General features: G+C 39.4%; 3 protein-coding genes across 3 annotated transcripts; all 3 read right to left on the bottom strand.

Annotated features, from left to right (window-relative positions):
* Positions 1 to 243: 243 nt before the first annotated feature.
* hoxd10a (homeobox D10a) lies at positions 244 to 2781 on the bottom strand. The gene is given in 3 exon segments (XM_044051409.1): positions 244 to 1077; positions 1961 to 2735; positions 2737 to 2781. Coding segments are annotated over 3 exon segments (1095 nt in total). The 3' UTR covers positions 244 to 802.
* A 1036-nt stretch (positions 2782 to 3817) lies between these two features.
* On the bottom strand, positions 3818 to 8453 carry hoxd11a (homeobox D11a). Its single transcript, XM_044050496.1, has 2 exons — positions 7657 to 8453; positions 3818 to 7018 (listed from the first exon to the last, which is right to left on the bottom strand). Exons 1-2 carry the CDS (start codon positions 8282 to 8284, stop codon positions 6783 to 6785), a joined length of 864 nt encoding a protein of 287 aa, XP_043906431.1. The 5' UTR covers positions 8285 to 8453; the 3' UTR covers positions 3818 to 6782.
* Positions 8454 to 11937: 3484 nt separating this feature from the next.
* On the bottom strand, positions 11938 to 14931 carry hoxd12a (homeobox D12a). The gene is made up of 2 exons (XM_044019062.1): positions 14324 to 14931; positions 11938 to 13759 (listed from the first exon to the last, which is right to left on the bottom strand). Exons 1-2 carry the CDS (start codon positions 14892 to 14894, stop codon positions 13521 to 13523), a joined length of 810 nt encoding a protein of 269 aa, XP_043874997.1. The 5' UTR covers positions 14895 to 14931; the 3' UTR covers positions 11938 to 13520.
* Positions 14932 to 24055: the final 9124 nt, after the last annotated feature.

The raw sequence follows: 24055 nt of genomic DNA, 5'->3' as shown, positions 1-24055 counted from the left end.
TGAAGTTAAAGAGCACCATTTCAAATGTTCACTGAAATTAGAAACACTTTAGGAAACAGTTTCAGATTTGACTAAACTTCCACAAGCTCGTTAAGGAAAAGCTCCTTTCTCGATTTATTCCTTATGTTGCGCACACATAAAGGCAAATAATACCACGGAATTCAACATTTGGCCACCAATTATAGACGAGGAGGACACGTGTACAACAACAACAGCAAACAGCAACAAAAAAAGCAACCAAACTTATTTGACAATCATATTTATTGCAAGATATACATGCCACAAACATGCAGTAAAATTCACAGATCAACACCGTTTTTCCGCCACTTTAAAAGGCCCACATAGAAACACTTCACCATAGAGCAAATGTCTGGCACTCACTGTAAAACAAACGCTGCACTATACGACAATAAATGTGCTTTCATGACTCAAATAAAGCAACGTCTTTCAACAAAGCGAACTCACCACCCTGACACAATAGAATAGAATCCATGTCCACGGACAGAGGAGGAGGAGGAGGAGGAGGAGGAGGGGAGAGACGAAGTCTACTTCTCCAATAATTTAAGAACAAAACGTGTTACCCTGATGTGACAAAACCAAAAATCAAAACATATATAGGCCACGAGACGCCACACAAAGTACTAAAATGGCATATATATATATATATATATAGTCACAGTTTCGCTGAAATTAAAGATGAACGTCCAATGCCACCAAAAGCATCAAACTGAATACGAGAGACATACAAATAAAAAGAGGGGGAAAAAAATGAAAACAAAAGAAACCACTGACAAATGCGAGCTCACGAAAAGGTGAGGTTTGAGGTCAGTTCACGGATGCGGTTTTCCCTGTTCATTTTCTTCAGTTTCATCCTGCGGTTCTGAAACCAGATCTTGACCTGCCTGTCGGTGAGGTTGACGCCCCTGCTGATCTCTAGGCGGCGCTCTCGGGTCAGATACATATTGAAGAGAAACTCCTTCTCCAACTCCAGGGTCTGGTGCTTGGTGTAGGGGCATCTTTTCTTTCTGCCACTCTTGGCTGTTAACCAGTTGCTCGTCGGCGTGTCACTCTTGCAGTCTGTGGAAGAAAGAAAGGCGCGAGAGAGAGAGAGAGAGAGAGAGAGAGAGAGAGAGACGCACACACATGCGTGTATTTTTAGTCTGTTTGTCTCTGCAGTGGGATTTCAACTTCAAAGCACATCTCACCTGCTGCTGCACATTTCACCTCTGGGAAATAACACACAATATAAACGCCTTCCCAGAATAATTAATATCCAGGGGATGGTATTAGTCACGAGCATGCCACCACTAATAAAAGAGAAATGAAATGAAACCCCAGCTGATCAAACCTCACATGCACCGGGAATACACCTTCATACACAGCCTGAGACATGAGGACAAAACACAACCCCACACATTTCATTAAATATTAAAAGCATCAACGTGTAATTAATGCCGTCTATGATTAAGCGGTTAACAGCTCCAGATTCAAGCTCAAATAGTGTGGTTTTAGTTGTATTTCTGCAGATGTGCACTGAACTGAGCAGCAGCACATCTGGAGCTGCAAGTGCACCATTTTTGCAGGCAGAATGTTGTATTTATAACAGCAAACATGTGAACTGTTAGCAGTGCAGCTTACGAGTCTTTGTCGGTGCTGAAAACACGTGCCACGCTTCTAAATATAAAGCTATCGAAAGTGGACTTAGTCTCCTTTTTTTTAAGCAAGAATACCTTTTTTTTTTTAGAAAAAAAAAGAGGACTTGTGGTGCCACAGCATGCCTCGTGCATGCAGCCTGGTTAAAAAAAAAATCTCTGCTGCCTATGACTGCAACCTGAGAAAGACTCTCATTAAACATTACGACTTTCGGGGTTGTTTGTGTTTTATACTTGGTTTTATGATGCTACAGCCTTCTCAACACTGCAGCGCCACAAGATAAAAGCTTTCATTGAAGCCAACCCACCTTTCCCTTCCTGCTGCTGCTGCTGCAGCTCAGGGCTGGACACAGGCGCGTCCATGGTGCAGCTTTTCTCCTCACAGCCGGACTTTGGGTCCGGACTTTCCGCGGGGACCGGAGTCCTCGAGGTCTCGGAATCCTGCGGCTGGACGTCTTCACTTTTCTTTTCCACCTCTGCAAAATTAGAGGACGATGAAGAGGAGGAGGAGGCGGACTGCGGCTTCGGGGTGAGCCGACTGAGCTGCATCAATGTGGGGTTCGGACTCGGCGGCTCATGGCAGTAGTTTTCCTGATGCTTCCCATTGGCATAAGTTTGGCTCAGTCTGAAATATCCCGGTACCGGGATCTCCGGACCGTCTGCGGGACAGGACTCGGGGAGCACATGAGAGTAAGCGGGCACTTCTGTCACGCTGACTTTCTGCACTCTCTTATCGGAGTACATGCAGCAGTTACTCTCTTCCTTTATGCTCTGTGAAAATGAACAGTTTGTCATCTGAGTGGACGGCTCTATTCTGCAGGCTCTGCTCGGGTCAGTCCAGTTATCTATCTGAGGTATGTACGAGTGGACATTCATGCCCATATTTTGGTGGCTGACCTCCCCTCTTTTGCCGAAAGACGGCAGGAGTCCACAGGTTTGCATTCCGTAAGTTCCCATTTCTGAGCCGGACGGCATGTACATGTTGCTGCTGGAGTAAAAGCTGTCCGTCCTGCACGCGCCAATGAGCGAGTCCACTAGAAATGTGTTTGCCGCAGGAGAGCTAGTGGGGAAGGACATTTTGGGGGGTAAAGTTCTTTGGAGGAGAGAGATGTCCTTTGTAGGCTGACATATCTATAGGAAAAACCATCTCCGTGTAAGTCAGGATGCCTCCCGACCACATGACAAGCCCACCAATGAGATTTGAAAATGGCCTTGAGACGCAGCCTCCTCTCCGCTGCACACGCTCTCGTGCACTGCGGATGCAGACGTGGTCAACAGCGACACCTACAACACGGACTTGAAATTGGTTTGCGGGCTCGTGCAGACGCACGGGGCCATCGCGGGACTTTTGCACATAGGCTGTTCAATAAAAAAATAAAAAAAAATATATAAATAAATGAATAAATAAACCGAGGCAATTATCGCAGTAGAAATAAACAACATTGAATTTGAATCAGAAGCAGTGCGTGTTTTCAATTGGGTCTCTCCTGTTCAACGACCCCAGTGCTCTGTGACGTGTTTTCAAAAACGCCAAAAGGACATTTGTCTCTTTGTGTGAGAGACTGAAGATGTACGTGTGTGTGTGTGTGTGGGTGATAGCGTGTGAGTGCGCATGCTTCCTACATGGCGCATATAGGCAACAACTGCAGACTATGTCAATGAAACAAACCTCCACTGTATTTTTTTTTTATTCCACCAACGACAGTTTACATTACCTTAATTAACTTCACACACACAGGCTATATATACAAATGTTTATATGTGTTTAAGTTAATCAATGTAACGTTAACTGTATTTATATACACACATGAATAAAATGTACACATACACAAAAGTATATATATATATATATATATATATATATATATATACACTGTATGTACACTGTATGTACACTGTATTAATGTGGGAAAAGGAATAAAGTGAGCCATAATGATATGATGTAATATATATCTTAATTAATCCAAAAGAGTTTGTTAATTTGTTAACTTGTGCCAAATTCAATCGAAATGTCAAAAGAGAAATGTCGTCTTTGCTTTTTTTTTTCATTTTCTGCAAGGGGAAATGTCAATCCACCATTTCCAAACTTAAATCAGCCATTTGAAGGTCTCTTCTGCATGAAGGTCAACATTAGAGCTTTACAGCCATGAAATAAATCCACTTAATCCCGATAGAAATGTGTCTTTTATTATTACACACATTATTAACGGCAATGTCGTTGTTTGCATTTTGTCACAAGTGTATTTTTTTGACGTTAGAATACAAAGTTAAGGGTTTTTCAAAAAAAAAAAGAAAAAAGAATGTGGTGGTCACATGAATATTTTTGCTTAGGGTTCCATTGATTTTGTCTTCAAGGAGGACAAATGTGTACAAGGTAAAGAATGAGGAAAATAAAAATAAAATCAACTTGTGCTGGAAAAATAAACCGACCAACAATCTATTAGTCTTAATGTCTTAACAGTAATAATGGAAATAATAAAAACATGCAATGGGTTTTGAAATAAAATTATCTTTGGTATCGATGCGACAAGTTCAAACAAAACAAACGTCACAAAGTGTTGAAATGTGTAAACACTGTTTTATGCAAACCAACAACATTGCGGGATTCACACAACAAAAACATAGGCCTGTTTATTATCCCCCCGTTTTATTACGAAATAACTTTGGAGATTCCATTAACCACAGCCCATCATATTTATTATTATTTTTAAACTGGTCAATAAAGAAAAGAACTGAGATCTTTGACTTTGAAACTGAGACAGTTAACCGAGACAATTGACAACACGAACATCCGTTTTGCTTTAATTATTATTATTATTTTTCTTTTTTCCTTCGACAGTCACTCAGAGATAACATTTTTTTTTACATCAGGCGCACTAAAACTATTTAATATGGAAGTATATTATTCATGTATACGCAATATAATATTATTATAATAATTATAAAATGGCAATAGACATATGGATGATTAAAATATAAGGATACAAAAAAATAAGATTAGAAGTTTAAAAAGGGGGGGGGGACACGGACATTGAAAAGAGAAATTGGGAAACTAAAACAAGGCCTTTAGTGAAGGAGCTCAGCTCAAATATTTTAAAGTAAGTAGAAAGAAACACAGAAGCGGACAAACTGTAATAACAACGACTCTAAACTCAAATGATATTTAAAAAGAAAAACAAAGGGTATTTATATCTATAATGAGCACGATGCCTTATGTGGAGCCTATATCAGTGGCCTATAACTCTGTGTGGCCTTCAGGTACACATCGAGGTCTATAAAGTTCACATGACAAAAAAGACACAGGAGGAATTATATTTTCTTTTGTTTTCCTTGCACTTTTAAAACCCTTGAACGTGACTTACGCGTGTAATTGCTGTGGGAACGACACCACGCAGCATTCGCTTCATCTAAACACAGCAACGAGTGAAATAAAAAGGTAATTTAAAAAAAAAGATCATGTGTCACATTTAACAATACTTTCGCTAGACCTTCAGAGAAAATACACCTTTTTAGTTGTTTGGTTTCAAACCAGGCAGGAAATATTCCCTTTTATAAAGCAATAATAACTTTGATGAAAACAGCACATTTATAGCGAGTGAGTGCAGTTGAAATCAAAATAAAAACCTTCATTAAAAAAAAAAAAAAACTGTATAGAACGGAGTTTCCGTCACTGGCTAATTTTCGTGCAGGGTGAAGCTGCATGGGTGTCAATTTGGCTGAACTCTGCATTTCCAACCTCGAGCCCAAGTAGCAAGTCTGCCCTCATGTGGATACACCGAGAAACAGAGTGAGACACTCAACACAGTTGGTCATGTCATTTCACTGTAGGACATGATGACAACCCAATTAATCGCTTAATGAAACCTCAGTTTTCTAACAGCCATTGTGGGGAAGTATACCGAATGAAATGAGCATTAATCCCGCTCTAATGTTTTCTTGAAGGTCGCTGAAAACAGGAGGAGCGAGGCCTAATTGTTGCTGCAGACACTTGAAGCGAAAATGAAAACACACACACATGTGTGTGTATATATACACACATATACACACACTTGTATCAAAAGGATTAGATGTGGAATTAATGCATGTATTTTGTCGAGCCATTGCAAAAATAAGAATAATAGCCAAGTACTGCTGTCATGTGTGAAGTGAAGGTTTTACTTCTTGCATATCCAGCTCTCACCTGCATTAATTAAAGAGCAAAATCCGTTTTTTTCCCCCCTCTGCCTCCCTTGTTATATTTAGAAACCATCTTCCTCTGCAGCAGATCCAAAGCCACATTACGCCCATTATTAATTCTACGCGAGCACATAAACTTGAAAGATTACTTATCTTTTCAAATGGCGGTCCTCATCAAAATATATTCCATTGTTCCCCATGTTAACCCCGCAACAGTTCAGTCGCAGGGAGGCTAAATATAGACGAATTCTCTTGGATTCTCCTCACATTTGTAGCCTGACGTGAAACTATACTGTGAGTCAAGAAAATAAAAAGTCTTCTTGTGGTCTGGGGGGCTGGGACACCAAAGTCCAATAGCCCCCTATTTAGACATTTACAGCTAGGTTTATTGTACTGTCTAGACGGTTCAAGGTTTAGTAAACACCACAGTGTTAGAAAGAAAAGGAAATAACGGGAACATTAGGCCTGCAATCAGCAAACCCTCTGCAAACCCTCTGCACTCTGTGTAGAAAAATCCCCACATGAACGTTTTCGCACCACTTGGTTCATGTGACAAGTTTTGTGACTAAAATACTTGTTTTTTTTGTTTTGTTTTGTTTCGTGTCTACTTAATTTCACACCACAACGTACATTACATGCGTCTTTATAAATGCACATTACAGTACACAGTTAAGGAAGAAGGCTACACATAGTTAATATAAATAATTTGCAAAACGCAGCACGCGCATTGGGGAAATATGTGTTGCCACTTACGCGAAAAATATAGGAACACAGAATAAATAAATGCCAGAAAAGAGAGGTGGCACCTTGTTTGTTTTTTAAAATGCCACATGTCTGTGAAATAAACAGTTTGGAGAGAATGAGACAAATATACAGAGTCTTTACGTGTGTGTATGTGTGTGTGTGAGTGTGTGTGTGAGAGAGTGTGTGTGTGTGTGTTGCCATGTCAGAATATCAGAATAAAGGATTCCCGGTGAAATACTGTAGGCGGTCGCGGTTCAGCTTTTTCTCCTTCATTCGTCTGTTCTGGAACCAAATCTTCACCTGGCGGTCAGACAGGTTTAACATCCTGGACAACTGCAGCCGCTTCTCTTTGTTAATGTACACGTTGAAGAAAAACTCTCGTTCAAGTTCTCGGATCTGGTATTTGGAGTAAGGACACCTCTTCTTCCTGGACTTGGTTGATGAACCTGCACAAGGAGCAGGAACACACGTGAACAAAAATGAAGACACGAGTGAAGAGAATTCCACAGAAGTCCAGTGAATGTGTTTACATATACATATATTTATTCTTCCCAGCACAAAGGCCTCCCCTCTCTTCACACACACACACCACGACCACCAAAGGAATTTGCATTAAAATGAACTTTACTGCACTGAATGTTAAGCACACTTCCAGTTACAAAATGCACTGTAGCATATATATATATATATATATATATATATATATATATATATATGCACTGTATATATATATATAACGAACCTATAAATATTTTGTTATCTGAACAACATGCAACATTAACGTCAATAAAAATGCGTAAATGTAATCAATTTCCTCTCATTGCAAATCAATTCCAGCTACGTCGCCTCGTTACTAGACGCCAGGTAACCTTTAAACTACGCTTACTTGACTCTTTCCATTGTAAATACCTTTACAAGCGTAAAGTAAACCTTATTGGGATATAAAAGCTTTTGCATGCTTATAAAGCGACACATAACCCGGGACAGCGACAGTGCTGGGGCACATGAGTGCAGTCTGCACTCTCCATTGTCTAAAAGGTAGCACCTTATATCCAAGACAAAGGGGATAAAAAATGATACCCACTCTGTTGGTTGTTCTTGTCGCCGCAGTTGGAGGATGAGTCCTCGTCCACGCTCGCGCTCGGATCCGCTTTGTGCTGCTGCTCCTGCTGCTCCTGCTGCTCCACTTTGGTTAAAGGCTCCTCGTTTTCTGTAGCATCTCCCGGAGCAGCACAGTCTGTCTTTTGTTTGGGGAGCTCCGCGCTGAGCTTGTCCGGGTTAGGGGGGTCAAAAAACTGGTCGAAGCCCTGGGGGAGAACCCCGTTTCGACCAACACCGGTGAAGAAATTGCACGGCGAGCTGGTACCTCCGTGGTGGCCGTACAAGGACTCGTTTTTGAAAATCACTTCCGCCCTGCTGCTGCTGGAGGACTGGATCAAGTCCCGGTGCATTATCTCGTCCGCCGAGTAGTAAGACGCGTAATTGCCCCTGTAGTGCCATTTGCTGGGGTGGTCCAGTCCATAATCCCTGAAAGCGACTTCTCGAACAGGTTGGACCTGGGCTAGGTTGGGAGAATAGGGGAAATTAACCTGGCACGAAGTGGTCTGCGGTAAAAACGAGGACACTGATGTGAAATCGGGCGTCGAAACGTAATAAGTACAGCTCGGTAAATACATATTTGACGCACAGCTGCGATCATCGTACTCCGTCATATCTCTTCTTCCCTTTCCCTCTTTGCATGGGAGGAGAGGAATTGGCAGCGCGACTGTGTTAAACTTTGTCCATCTGTAGCACCACGGGCGCGTGGAAAGACCCCGCCAGGGAGAAAAAATCGGAAACGTAGGCAGACCTGCAATACATCTTGATCGATTCTTGAGGTAATTGCGTCATGTGATCCAGCTAAGAAATTACCATACATAATATCAGTCATTAAAACCTGTCCGGAGAAACTCATGTGAGCGCGTGCAAGAGACTTCATTGGCTCCCCGAGTGCAGAGGAAACTCCTCTCCAGCCTTCTTACCCTATAGCTCACGCAAAAAAAAAAAAAGAAAGAAAAAAAAAAAGAAATTTGTGAACCACCGATGGAATATTTGATTTAAAGCATTCCGGCAGCGCAAACCTCGTCGTGTAATGATATGTAATGACAACCGCAAAGGCTCATTCCTCAATCTGCACACGTTTGGAGGAGGAGGCTTGCATGTATGTAGCAGCAATAGGCTGGAAACGTTGGAGTTGACCTCCATAGGCTTATTCTGCAAAGCATGGGGAATAATGGCACCAAGGCCATGGAAGCACAGTATCTGCACTGCTGCTGCTGCTGCTGCTGCTGCTTCATGGTGCAGACATGAAGGCTGCAGAATTGTCTGTGATTCACGAGCGACTCATTAACTGGGTTTTTTTATGCAAATACATTTTAAGGTTCATTGCATATAACACACACAGTGCGCCATGACGGTTGGAGGACAGTTAAATACACACAAACAGACACACAGCAGTGGGAAATATTTAAAATTCAGAGTCAGAGTGCGTGCAAAAAAAGCGTATGCACCACAAAAGAACAACAAAACTGCTGTGGTGCCATAAATTCAAATATAAATAAATTCTATTGCAGAGCCCAGGTGTGCACCAGCTTTAAAACCTGTTTGCAGCAGATTGTTGAAACATTTGTTGCCTTGTTTTTCATTGTTGAGTTGAACGCATTTCCAAAAAGCCAAATCAAACAGGCCACGACAGTTTAGATACTGCAAATACAAAAAAAGTTGATTTGGGGTCTGGAAAAAAACCCAAACATCAACCAAGTCGACAGCAAACATGAATCACCGAATCACCGCATTGCCAAGTCCAAAAAATGTAGCTCTGACCGTCTGTGGTCTAGGTGATGTCCAACAAGAATTCACCAACAAGCCTCTGCACCCAATTCCTTTTATTGCACCAAAGCAGCCATAGCTGCAGTGTTTAGGCCTCCCTCCTTCTCTGTTGTGGGATAAACGGAGTTAAAACTCTGCTGAACGGATAACCCCCACATCTCCAAGCCTCCACCTAATATTTTCACTTATGTGAGTACAATTTTTATGCCATTTTTCTCTCACCATAACTAGAAAAGTTTATTTTCTAAAGTGTATTAATTGAAATAATAATAATAAAAAAAACGCTAGATATTTTTTTGGGTTCCACACATCGGCCACAAAAGTTAAATGTAAATTAAGCGTCTCCAGTAAAACCACTGTTCTTTTGGTCAGACGAACAGATTCCTCGCAGCTTTAAGTTTGAAGGTCACACACAATGTGGAAGAAGCTCAAAGGCGACTGGGTTTATTGTTATTGGGGGTAAAATCTGCTTTGTGGTCGGCTCCTCTCTCCTCAGCCCTTCACTATACTTCCCGTTAAAAGCCCTCGGCTATAGCTGACAGTCAAAAATACACACAAAAACACACAACTACTAATCTACAAATTAAAAAGGCGATAATTTGAACCTTTCTACAAACGCACAAGAGGGAATTGTTTTCATTTACGAGACAAAAAAGTGAACGCGACCTGTTGCTCGTGTCGGCCTTTGTGTTTTATTTATTTTATTTTTGTATTTGACAAATTGTCATTTGTATTGTTTTTACCATATCACTATATTTAATGTCCATTTTATTATAATTGTTGTTTAAGATTACCACTTTCTCTTTTGGGCATGATATAATAAAGTAACATATACAGGTCACAGATATAGAACAGTTCAACAATACAAATAATATGGAATTATTCACTTGTTCACAATAAATCATATTTAAAATGGCACAAAAACGAGTGTTTCGGTGTTTACGTAAAGGCTTACATATTTGTTGCTGCAGAGCCATGTTTTCTGTGCGTAAAACTGACACTCATTATAAAAATATGGGAAAGATATACATATATATTTCACTTTACAGAGATTGCATGTGTATAGTATCATAGACGTAACTTTGTGCTCATGTTATGGAAAGTATCAATGCACATCCTACTAACTTGACCTTAACTTTGTTTTGGAGCCCCCACTATCTTTAGGAGGCTGAGCTACATGACGCAGTCTGTCTGCGTTTGGCTGTAAAGCAATAAAGCAACAAACACTAAAGGGTAAAGAACGTTGTATTGCTCACCGAGAAAAGTCTGTGTGGCTGTTCAGAATAGTCTGAGCAATAAAGGCTGGAAGTAGGTGAAAGAAGGTGGTGTGGTGGAGGATTTTAAGAGTGACAGAGAAGCATCAAGCTGGAAAACAACCGGCCTGTACGTGAAGCACTTGAGAAGAGCGCTCACGACTTATAATATTGGAAATTGGAGGAAAAATACAAGACTCTGAAGATCAAAAGGGACAATTATCCTTTTTGGCTTTCACACACACACGCACACACACACACACAAAAGCAATTGCAGATAAATGGATAAAACAGATCTATGAGAAGCATCGCTTCATGATTCGCTACAAATTTGAGTGACTTAAATGAAAATATAATAACACTGCAGTGTTACAGGACGACAGTAGCTGCTGTAATGATGTGATGATGACGAGATGATGATGATATAATGGGAGGAGCTTTTATTAGATTCAGTCTCCTGTAAGGTTCCATGTGTAGTATTCTGCTGGCGGTTGAATCTTAAATCATTACTTTTCACTGTAGCGAGGATTAAACATTGTCGTACCTCAAAAACCAAAAAAAACAACGAAATGTTTACTTGTTTATACTGCATATAGCGAGGCTATTGCCGTCTATCTCGTTTTGATTTGTTTCTGTTTCTTGCACATCTTGAATAGTCTTTATTTGTATTTCTTGTTGGCTAATGTGACACAAATTGCCCCATGTGGGACGAATATAGGATTAACTTCTCTTATAGTAAAAAAGAGGCAAATATAGACATATGTGGCGCACAACGTCACCAAAATATCTTCCATTACGCACACAGAAAAAAAAAAGGAAAAGAAAAATTATTTGCTCATAAGCCAGATTCAAAATACACGTAATGTGTAACACAGTGGAATCAGCATTTGCATGTTTTAATTGTGAGTAAAACCAGATCCATTTGGTCACACTGGCATGTGAAGGTCTTTGACTGTGACTGGAAGCTGCTGCTGCTGTGTAGTGTTTTTACTGTGATGAGGAATGAGACATCTGCCATGCGCTCAGGACGAAAGCTAAGAGCACATAGAAAAACCTAAGAAAATACACACATATAGATAGGAGTTGTAACAAAGAGTAGTTTGAAGCATTTGTATATTAAAATTCAAGATTGTGGATACATATGGCATCATGTTGCTAAAGCGGCCTGTTGTGTTGTGTCATATGTGACTATGCGTCTCCCCGGTCTGTTTGAATCGATGAGGACAGGTATTTTAAGAGCTGCAGACTGTTGAGCGTTTATTTTATTTATTTTTTAAATGAGAGATATCAGCGTTTATTTGTTTGATATGGATCAAACACTTTCCGCTCGGGCACAAAAAAATGAATTTAAAAATATAATATATAATACTATACTACCGATAGTATTCGGTTCATATCCAAGCACCAATGCGCATTAGTCCTTATCCACCGCCGCAGACTGTAACCATCGAGGTTTCCTGGATGAATCCTCCTCAATTTAAAAAAATCATTCGAAACATTTGGGGGGGATATGACTGCTGTGAGAGTTTAACATTAATATATACATTTGTATCTGTTAATAAAGGAATTTAACAGATACACATGAGTAACTAGTGAGCGACTGACATTATCATGCTGAAACAATACCCGCTGTACAGTTGGCGCATAGATACAGATTTTATTTAAAAAAATATAAAACGACTCACATAATGCACAATAACTTGTCCTTTATATCATTTAACATCCTCTTTATTTATAAATGTGTTCAGTCATAGATTGCGTCTACTTTACAAGATCTCTAATCCGTGCGTAAAGACAACGCAGCATGGGCGCTTCCACGTATTTAGGTTTACCAATAACATGCTTTCTAGAATACTTTTTTTTTCCCGAAAACAAAAGTCAAATGTTAAGATTAAATCATTGTATTAAATATTAATCGAGTATAATTATAAAGGATAGAGTTTCATAGCAAGGGTGGTTTCAATGCAGATGAGTCTTAGGTATGACCGTACATTCATGTTTGTAGCAACACAAGACAAAGTGGGACAATAAAAGAAAAGAAATCCAAGCTTAATTCACTACAGTTACAACGTTACTTTGCGTAACACAACAAACATTACACATCCACAGTCTCACTTTGTTTCACAGACATTTGCAGTAAACACTTTCTACCAATAAATGCGCCACATTGTGTTCTCCTCCACAGACCGACCTTGAATGTGGACGCGGCCACATGTAGAACAAAATGTGACATTATCTTTAACAGACTTACAATACATCGGGGGGGAAATAAGACATGCAGCTATAATATATTTGTAATATATTTATTTTTTAAATGTATTCGTTTTTATTCGTCAGTAAACATGAACTTGACTGTTGCTTCCACATAAAGGGCCTACACTACATGCGCAGGCAATCATACAAAATACACAAAAACAGACACAACTATGATCCTGTTAAAAATGACCTGATATTTGTGTTGGAAGAGAAATAATTCATCTTTTGAGGTTTATTTTAACCGCGCCACGGCCAAACTGCAGTGAAGGCCTCTGTGCGCATTTGGACAACCTCAGAGAAAAAAATGACCAAATGCGTAAAATGTCTTTCTGTATTGTATAGTTATTAAAATTACTAGAATCTATCTGAACTCGGTGTGCCTTGATACAACTGTAGCCTATTACGTGACAGTAAAATAGCCATTTTGTACGTATTTGTAAAAACACGTCAATGCCACAAACCGAGATGACACGTGATGCGCTGCAGTAGCAGGAGCAGGAGCAGCAGGAGCATCCATACTACAACACAACATATTCTGTGCGCTGCTGGTCACGATCAAGTCCAAAGGTCATCAGTATGCGGAGAAAGCCTGGTCGCGCATCATGAGTCGTTTCTTCTTCATCCTCCGGTTCTGAAACCATATTTTCACCTGTTGGTCGCTGAGGTCCAGTCTGTCTGACAGCTCCTTTCGTTTCTGTCTGTTGATGAATTCATTCATCATAAATTCATTCTCAAGTTCAGCCAGCTGTGGCTTCGTGTAAGGCTTCCTCTTCTTTCTGATTCTCACCTGTGAGGAGCACCAGGGGCCACCTGGAGGGAGCAGAGGTGGAGACGAGCTTTTATACTTTTGAAATCAACACCAACATTTACGTTCTCTGAAGGGAAATCACTGCTCACACAATAGCACTGCCAATGCTACTGCTCATACCTTACGAACATATGGTTAGATGGAGTAAATATAACATGGTACACCTAATGTAGGGATGAGTATAGAATAGAACCCCTTTTTTCTACCATGAACTGTATCATATGTCAGGGCAAAGTAGAAATAATAAAACAACATTTATACTCGAGGAGATAAACTGACTATTAACAGTCTAAGACAGTCATACGATATCACATATAAACTACTAGATCTTAATATCGCTATGTAACAATATCATACCAATAAGAATTCCTAAGGCTTTTAATAACGATATCGCCTTATAGGAGATATAAACAGTTTGCCTACTGACATAAACCAAGACATTAACCACTCATGAGCATATACATCAAATACACAAGGTGCTGCTCTGATATTAGATCATTATTAAGCGCAGAAATACTTTGTGGTAAAATAAATAATAATAATAATCATCATAAGGGCTACTTAACCTTCTGCATAACTCGTTCTGGAGCATGTGTTACTCGGTGGTGGCTGAAGTGGATTGTGCTCCTGTTTGGTGCTGTTCACATTTAGCGGGCCTGCTGACTCCGGATCCGTCTGGGCCGCAGAACCGTGAGACCGGCTGTGTAGATTTGAGTATCCGCCGTCACTGATGCTCCCATGCTCCCCGGCGTAAACTTCATTTGGTCTGCCAGGCGCTTCCGCCTTGGTCTCCGCGTCCTGGAAGCACCGAGCAGGCTCCTCCACATGCGCCCTAATGTGGCCGCTGGAGGAGCTGCTGTTCACAGACACCGAGTTGGACAGAAACGGCGGACAGTAGCCTCCAAAGGCGCGGCTCTGTGGTGCTGGTGGTGCTGGTGTGGGTCTGGACGTGCACGAATTTGAGGAAGTCCACGGGAGCGTGCACACCTCTCTCCTGTTGTAGGGGATCTGGTGCAGCCCGGGTATGTGGGCTCCATTACCGCGCAAGTTGGAGAAATACAGCGAATCAGGTGGCGCAAAATTCAACAGAGAACCAACATAGCCGGGATTTAAAGGATTCCGCTCACACATTTCCATGGAGCTTCCCTCAAACGCTTCTTGCAAGCCTTTTAGCAACTCCTGAAGAATAAAGGGAAGGTAATTGTTGATTTGTTAATACGGCGTCACGTGATATGCAAAGTATGTTGTTCCGCTCCACCCTTGCTCCAAGTACTGCAAAGCCAAATACTCCATGAGGAAATATTTTGGTATTGGGTGGGTGGAGGATTCACTTAAATTGTAACCACACGTGCAGTGGTCTATATTTACACTGAAAAAGGTTTGAAATATGTGAACAAGATTTGGCTTGTGTCGCCCTCAGTGTCAGGAGGTCCTTATTTGAAAGCACGCGAGCGCTGATTTTATTTTGGTGCTGTGACATGAACAATAACAATGTGGCTCTATGTGGACTGACCCACAAAGACAACAAATTATCGCCTCATCAGTAAACACCGACATCATAACTCTTATGAAGATACAAAATGAATCAAACATTGTTTTCTTGAAACGAGAGAAAACACTCCATCAAAACATTTCTATTATATATTTACTAACCACTTTACAAGGTATTACTCAGAGTCATAAAAATTCCCCTTTCTCACATTAGATTTTCACAGATTGAAGACCCATTACTTTATTACAAAGTACACTGTGGCCCTGGAGGTGTGCACTCTTCATGCACATCCTTCCTTGTAAACAATGCGCTCTTTATTCGACTTTGCCTCGAGGCGAACATTTCATCATATGTGCTGTACAGTCCGTACAACACATATGATGAAATGTTCGCAATTCGAAATTCACATTGACTTTTCAAAAAGGAGGGAGAGAAAAAACTCCCACAGTATGAAGCTCTCCAGGATAAACATCATTCAACTCGCTAACACGAATACCTTGAGTCATTTTTGAAATTTTTTCATTTTTCTTAACCACTTGTTTTACACAAGCCACATTCACGCGAATTTAATCCTCATATAATTTAATCCTCACCTCCTGTCGCATTTAGGGCTGATTTATACAATGCAATAAGGGAAAATTGCTGTTTTCCAGAGAGACGAAAAGGACAATTTCCCACAGTCACTTCTCCTTAAAATCCGACGAATACTAAACATACACAAACATTGAATCTCGAGTAAAACGAGCGTATAAGTATAACCTGTAGGAATAGAGGTGTAAGAATAACGTGCAAAACATGATTACACCACTTTATTCATTTAAATAAACTACAAACGCGCAGAGGACTCATGCAAGTCCAGGCGCCATTTAACATTGTATAGCTTGTTAACAAATATGTGCCACACACACACACACACACACACACACACACACACACAAACACACACACTACTCTTACTCCTACTACTATTGGGTTTTTAAAAGGGACAAGGTCAAGTGTTTATTATCAGTCATAATCACAATAAATATTGACATTTTAATTTTCATAAACTGCGTCTGATAATCTACTCAAACATGTACGAATTGTTATTAGCCCTACAGTATTATAATTGTTACTAGGAATAAGCAAGAGGTGTGTGTGTGTGTACGCGCGCGCGTGTGTCTGTGTGTGTGTGTGTGTGTGTGTGTTTCATTGGGCCTTTAACCACATTGTTATTCAGATTACTGTTCTCATTTCACTGTCAGCACAGACATTATGGCTCGACTGTCAAAGATGCTTTTCATACCGGCTCCATCTTGTTTGACCAGGTTTAAAAAGGTTTGTTGTATTTTTTCTAAGACGAGCAAACATCAGCTCTCACAGATAGACGACAGTCATTCAAATTAAACTAATAGTTCAGGTTTAAACCAGACAGAGAGACATAAAAAAAGAAAATCAATACTATGCGACAATAAGCAGCCATTTGAGCTGTTGCGGCTGTTCTCCAATAGGTGGTAGTATACGTTCACACTTGGCCTCCACTCTGCCATGTTGTCCTTGTTAGACATTGTTTATCAGAGGCTTAATTCTGAAATTAAACATCATCAGCGGTTTGAGCGACCACTCGATCAGTGGAGATTTGCTGCGTAAACTAAACGTGTGTGCGTCAGAGTGAGGATCACTGTCCATGTGTGATACAACATCAACACACACACACACACACACACAAACACACACACACACACAAACACACACACCCAAGGTTAAGACAAGGAGCCTGCGTAGAACACACACACACACACACACTAACACATTAACACACACTCCACATTTGAGGCAAATTCTAGAATGTGTTTACAAAAAATAAACAGCAGCTTCACATGTGACACTCATTTAAGCGATGGAAAGACGAAATGTTAACTCATAATCTAAATCTGAAATATTTGAAATATATTTTTGCTGTAGAGAGCTCGAAACTAACACCTGCATTTGATAAAAAACAAAGACCACGACGATTTTTCTGTCGAATTAATGAGAGGGAAAGAGGTGCGCCATAACAACGTTTGTCGTTGTACGAATATTTGGATCTACTAATTGGTGTTGTACAGACAGCAGGTTTGCTTTAAAAGAAAAACCAGTTACTATTTCAATGTGTAATATATATATGTGTGTATATATATATTATTGTTCAAGCATTAATTTACATTTACATATAAAACAAGTGCAAGTTGCAACATGTGCCATCACGCAACGTCTGCCGCCATCAAGTAGCAAGCTCCAAAATTGCCTCACGTTTATTATATCCATTTTAAACGTTCATATATATATAAGAAACTATAAGACAAAATACCACTAATAAAGAGTGATGCGTTATCAACCAACTGTGCACGGCTGTTACAGAACAAATCCCGCCGAATATCTATAGAAACACTTTCCGTTTAAAAGAAAGGTCAATTGAATCAAATAAAATAGTGGAAATGTTTCCTTCTTCTTCTCCAGCCTCCAAGAGCAGACACAGACTCTCACAATTAGAAAATGACAAGTTTTAGTGTTGGCTTTTAGTGTCTTTTACTGCTCTTCGTCCTTCACGTTTAGTGCGTCATGCAGGAGCCAAATTGAGGAGCTCCTCCGTCTGACTGTTTTCCCAGGCCCTTTGAAGGAAGCTATCCGCCGTCTATTGTCCTTGGTAATAAACTTGCTGCTTCCCTCGTTCAAGTTCTTTGGGCTGAGAAGAAAAAAAAATGTAGCCTCGAACCCTCCCAAGTGTTGAAATCTCCACAGATTATCGAGCCGATGGAAACCAAAGGTGTGTTTTTCACACAGGATAAAGGCTCACGACGGATTTCTGCTCTCCGAGGTGTTTAGTGCAGACAGTAGACAGGAGGCAAATCACACTCATATGTTTGAGTGGGAAATACATATCAGATGGTTTTCTGCCTTCATATTTATGTCCTCCATGCGCAAAAGGAACATCTGTGGTCCTGGATGTCTTTCACGCAGATCCATTCACAGGTAACAAGCTACAAAACTGTTTCCATGACTGCATTTTTATAAAGAACATACAGTTTGTTTCAACTGTATTGTTTGTTTATTCATTTCTCAGCGGAATTTTCATTTGAAACCGCGACATTGAAGCTGCGTTTGCCCTACGGACTGTGACCAGTTAACGACGGCATCGAAACTGTATGATTTTAAATTACAAAGATGAGGTTTAGACAAAAATGTTATGTTTTCAACCAGAGGGGAGAAAAATCAAAAACAGGCGAATGTGAAGCCTCAAACTTGCAAATTAAAATGTCGAGGCGGAGGCCCATGGCTTTGATCAGTGTTTGTTTTTTTCTCGAGTATGGAGACACAGTTTGGGGGGAAGAAACAGACTAAAGACGATATGTAGTTTCACAGATTAAACAGCAACGTGATGATATTTTATTAACTGCATGAGACATCACAGTTTTTTTGTATAAACAAATCTAGGAACACTCTACTAACGCCACGTGGTTGCAAATACGTATCCCATTTTTCATGATACAGTTATCATTATGTTACAAGCTCATGTTGAACAAAAACCATCCCAGTGCCACTTTATCGAAATAAAGCATTCATTATTCATTAGTAGAAGTGGAATTTGAATAGAGTGTGTTGGAAAGAATAGGGTTTTGCTACGTAATCCTGTTGAACGCTGAAACGGCTGCAGGAGAAACAAATATATTCAAAGAAACTGGACTTTAATTGCTTATCACATTCATTTTTATCCTTGATTAAAATGGTGTGAACAGAATACTTATAATGGAAATTATCCTTCCGTTTTCCTCTCAGTCTGTTTAATGTGCCTTTATTCTATAAAGCACTCTGGGCTACCGTGTTTATGCGTGTATGAAAAATGCTATATAAATAAAGTCTGCCACCCTCATGTGGAGGATAAAGCTGTAGAAAATGGACGGATAATTGATTGATTGACTGGATAAAAAGCATCTTATAATTCCAAACTGCCATGCGACAGTGTTTATCAGTGCTAACATGTTATGACTTCTTCTTCTTCTTCTTCTTCAGTGACAGATCAGAGTAAAAAAAAAAGTTTAACACAGTTAAAGGAACACCAATATTGACCGAATTGGCAGAAATGAATATTTAAAAAAAAAAACACCAAAAAACTATAAACTGGACTATTCCATTTAACAATCTGATTGCGTGATCACAACGAGCAGCATGTAACCACAAGTTCCAACTATAAATAATGTCTCTGCGACTTGGAGCTATGTTTTAAGCCACTGACTTTTGGACATGAAATGTATTTTCTTTAACCACCAGCATGTCAAACTAAACACTTCTGCATTCAACTGTCTGACTCAGTGTAGAGCAGCTGATGTTTTTTTCTTCTTCTTGTTTCAAACATGGTGGCTGAAAGCAGATGTGCTGGTCCCTGTCCTGCGGTTCAGTTGGTTGCATTTACAAAATGCTGCCACTAGATGGCTGTCTTCGTTAAGGAAACAAGTGTACAGCTGAAAAAGGCCTAACTGTGCACTGACAGGAGGACAGGAGACAGAGACTGGTCTGAAGTAACGGCTAATATCACAACTCAACAGTTTGTTCGTCTCTTCTTGGATCAGAAGTGACAGCAGAAGAAGAAGCAACTGGACTCACTAAATACAACTTCAGCTTTAAATTGGATTTATTTGTTAGCAGGAGGAGTGTAATTATTAATTGATCTGCTGATTATTTTCTCGATTGGTCGCTAAAATATCACAAAACTGCAGGAGAATCTCAGATGTTTTTTTTTTTCCTTAACGACAAATGTTGTCCTCAATTGACAACAAAGTCAGATAATGTCCACATTTAAAAAAACTTTTAATAAATAAAAATATAAAAAAATAAAAATAAATACTAAAACCAAATAGTTGATTATGGAAAGAGCTGTTGATTAATAACCATGAATGAATTAATAAAACTGATACAGATAACGATTCAGAAGAACATTCCTCAGAGATTTCCATGAGTCAGTTACCACATGTTGCTTTATTTCTCACTGTGCCACAAAAGGAACTGCTCCATCTAATTTATTTAAATTACTTTTCTTTTTAACATTTTTTTAATTACCTGACTCCTGAGTTTTTAGGAGGGTGGAGTGAGTCAAGAGATCAAAGTGTTTGAGCACAAAGCACTGATGCAGTTGGACAGAGGTGAAAGCAGATGGTCATTGTGACTGGTTTATGCAACCGAGACAGTTCAACAATGGCATCTCAGACAGACCTTATAATCACATGTCATGTGTGTATGCATGGTTTACTAAAATAAAATAATCCCATGCCAAAAAACTAATTTCCTTTTTGCTGTGACTGATTTCTCTTCTTCATCTTTGATCTTTTTTTCCCCAGATTCCAGAGATTATCACTGCAGGACTCACTCCAGCATGTTGTTGATGGGAGCTCATACTAAATCCACAACAACAACAACAACAGGTAGTCAGATATCCACTCTTTGACAACTCCCTCCAAAGCATCGCACAATGATCAAAAGGAGACCTTCAGGTGATGGAGGACAACAACAGACGACAGACCAGACCAGAAATGTGGGGGTGAAGTGGACACAGACTCATGAACACTGGCCAAACTGGACTTAAACATAACCCACATATCAGCAACAGTTATCATGGAGCCAGCCTGTCTTGTACAGCTGTTGGTGCAGCCCGATAATCAGTCATGGTTTGAGCACCTCAGTCTTACTGTTGTCACTGACCATCTTCACCTCTTACTGTTGCCACAGTTTACTCATCTTCTCATGCCTAATATCCAGCAGACTAATAATGCTAACCATTATATCAAACAGGCTTCATAAACATGAGATCAGTGACCTTAAGTGATTTCCACAGTCAAATGTATGTACATTTAGGAAACAGCATAATTATGTCAGCCTGCAGGTATGTTTTCAACTGCTCTTGCATTGCATGTCACAAATATGTGATATCATTTCTGAGAGCAAGGTGAAACACTTATTTACTGAAGTACTACAGTGACATTGCCCTAATACAAAGATTCAGCATTGTCTGTATGCTTTGCAAAGTTTAGATTGTAGGTATACAACCTACGTAGCTTTAAAACTCAAGTAACACATGAGTGTGCGTATAGGGTTGATATTGTCCCATATCTTTAAATGTATATAAGTGATTGAGATACAGGACTTTTACAGTCTCACAATCTTTTAATATTAATAACGCCTTTAATTCAAGGTCACACATGGTTAAAAGAGCAGCAAAATGCAATAAAAATAAATAAAATACAAGCAGAAAAAAATGCAACATTCAAAGCAAAGCTAAAAACTTAAAACAACGAGAAAGCTAAAAAGAATCAGGGAGGTAATGGGGGTCAGAGGTAGAAGGCAATTTTGATAATGTGTGGTCTTGAGTTTGGATTTAAAGGTGTGAAGGGAGTCAATGTAGCGGATGTCGTGTGGGAGAGAAAGCCCTGGACCCCATGGTAACAAGACAGGCAGAGGGTTTTTGGACAATAAACTCACTTCATCAGTGTTTTGGTGCTTTCTGCAGACATGTGCACAATATCGAGGATGGTGTCGTTTTGGGGGCTCTTACTGCCCTGAGTATTGTTTTTCTTAACCTGTCACTTAATCATTTTTGACAATATTTCTAAGGATTCCGGGAAATTAGCTGAATCATTGCAAAACATTTACACATGAATATAAATGCTGAATACTGCTGCTCACTAATTAGAGGGTCAGTGGTTCTAATTTGCATGTTAATGTTCACTCTCACTGCTCCTGTATATAATCTGCCCATGCTGTACATATGGACTAAATATTGTTTATATTCTATTTTTATTACTTCTAATATTTTTCAATATTTTTATACATCCTGATGTGTATAACACATGTTTACTTTTGTCATCATAATTTTTAATTATGTGTGCTACTGTATCATTGCAAGTTTGAGGGACTAATAAAGGAATATCTTATCTTAATGTGTCCTGTGACAAGACACCGAGCATTGGATTAAACCTGAAGGCTGTGGCAGCGGTGGTGTGTGATTGATGTGTGACAGAATGAATAAGCTGCATAAACAGTAGATTCACTATATGCCTCGAGATGACTAGTGAAAGACTAGTGAAATAAAGACTATTTACCAAATATGTATGAAATGAAGACATACATTTAAAAGAAAATGCTAGAAACATCTATACATTTTATGGTTTTATTATATTTTTATAGCAATAATTGTGCAGAAGTCACAAAATGGACGGTTTTGCTTCTCTTTCTGCTCATAAAAACGAGCAAGTGAACTTGAAACTGTGACCTATTTCCAAATTTCACAAATTCAACCTGATTTTAAACATTTTGAGTACTTTTTGCTAAGGTGTGTTCATATAGTTGGTGAAAATGAAATATTTTTTTCATCAGATTGCCTAGGTTGTGCTGAAAAAAAGGATATAAGACACTCTATGTTGCACATTCTTATAGCCTCTGTATATACGGTAGGTTTTAACATAGTAATGGAAAAAAGCAGCAGATATGCTCTGTCTTCTAAGAGCTAATAGGCTAGAATGTTTGTTAATTCATTAACCTCTCACCTGGAAGAAACTACAACTATACCACAGGGAAATGTGGTAATTGTGACATATAACAAATGTGACTTCTACCCCTGCATTTTAACAATATGTAGACTTTATAAGCCAACAGAGAGAGGAGACATTTAAAAATAACCCCTAGAATTCATTGGCCCTAACCAGCAGGTAAAAATATTTGCAAGCCTGAACTGTTCCGACCTAATATATTGTGTCTCAGTTTAAGAGAACATTTCATCTGAAGAGCTTACGACGAATCCACGGCAAAATTCAGCCTGTGAAGAACGCTGAGGGTCTCTGTGTGAGAAGAGAGCGTGTTAAGACGGCAGCTCTAATATGGTGTAGGAGGAATGGGCTGTGGGGATTTGAGTTTCTCTAACAAGTATCCTTCTTCTGACACTGAAAGACTTTTCCTACATCGCACTATTATTATTTTTTTTCTTTTACCCGTCACAACCACAGGTGTGACTTCAAACATTATTCACGTGTCCCAATAAGACAGAAGAGTGTGACAGTGAGTCAGAATACACAAAATTATACTCAAAAATAGTGAAGCAGGGACGTTCAGCTCAAATTCTTGTTCAGTGAAAAGTTCAATTACTTTCTTGGTTTTACTTCTTGGTTTTCTAAAAATCTAGTTTTACTGAGAACACTTTTATCATATAATCCAGTTTTATGTTTTGATGTGTACATTTTTTATACGTGCAAAGTGCTACAGAAATACACTGTTGCTGCTTGAATATGCTATAATCAGACTAATAATCAAACAAAACAGACAATATTGATTGAACTGTGCTGTATTGCACTGACAACGTACTTCAGAATAACAATGAAATCAAAGCTGCTGAGGAAAGACGAGTGCGACGCAAGAAATGAGACAAACTGAAAACACAAGATTTCGACACAAGTCAGACAGAATTCCAAAAGTCTACAACTCAAGAATCTGCTATGCAAAATTATTCCTTAAGATTAAATTCAATAGAGATTAATCATATGCACACGTAATCCAGCATCTGTATGTATGTATGTATGTATGTATGTATGTATGTATGTGCACAGAAAAGCTCGAACTAAAGAAAGCATCTTTTTCAATAACAAACTCATGGATGCATTTAACATAAACATTGTATTAATAGGTCTTTCCCTTTTTTCGAGGTGTATGAAGTGAATCTCCTTAGAAACAAATACATTCATTTTAAAACAACAAAGTGAGCTGAAGTGTAGTAAACAGTTTCATTCAGTGTCTGTTAGGCAAAAAT

This window comes from Solea senegalensis, linkage group LG2 (assembly GCF_019176455.1).
Source record: "Solea senegalensis isolate Sse05_10M linkage group LG2, IFAPA_SoseM_1, whole genome shotgun sequence".
NCBI lineage: Eukaryota > Metazoa > Chordata > Actinopteri > Pleuronectiformes > Soleidae > Solea > Solea senegalensis.
This window is presented reverse-complemented; position numbering and strand designations above follow the sequence as displayed.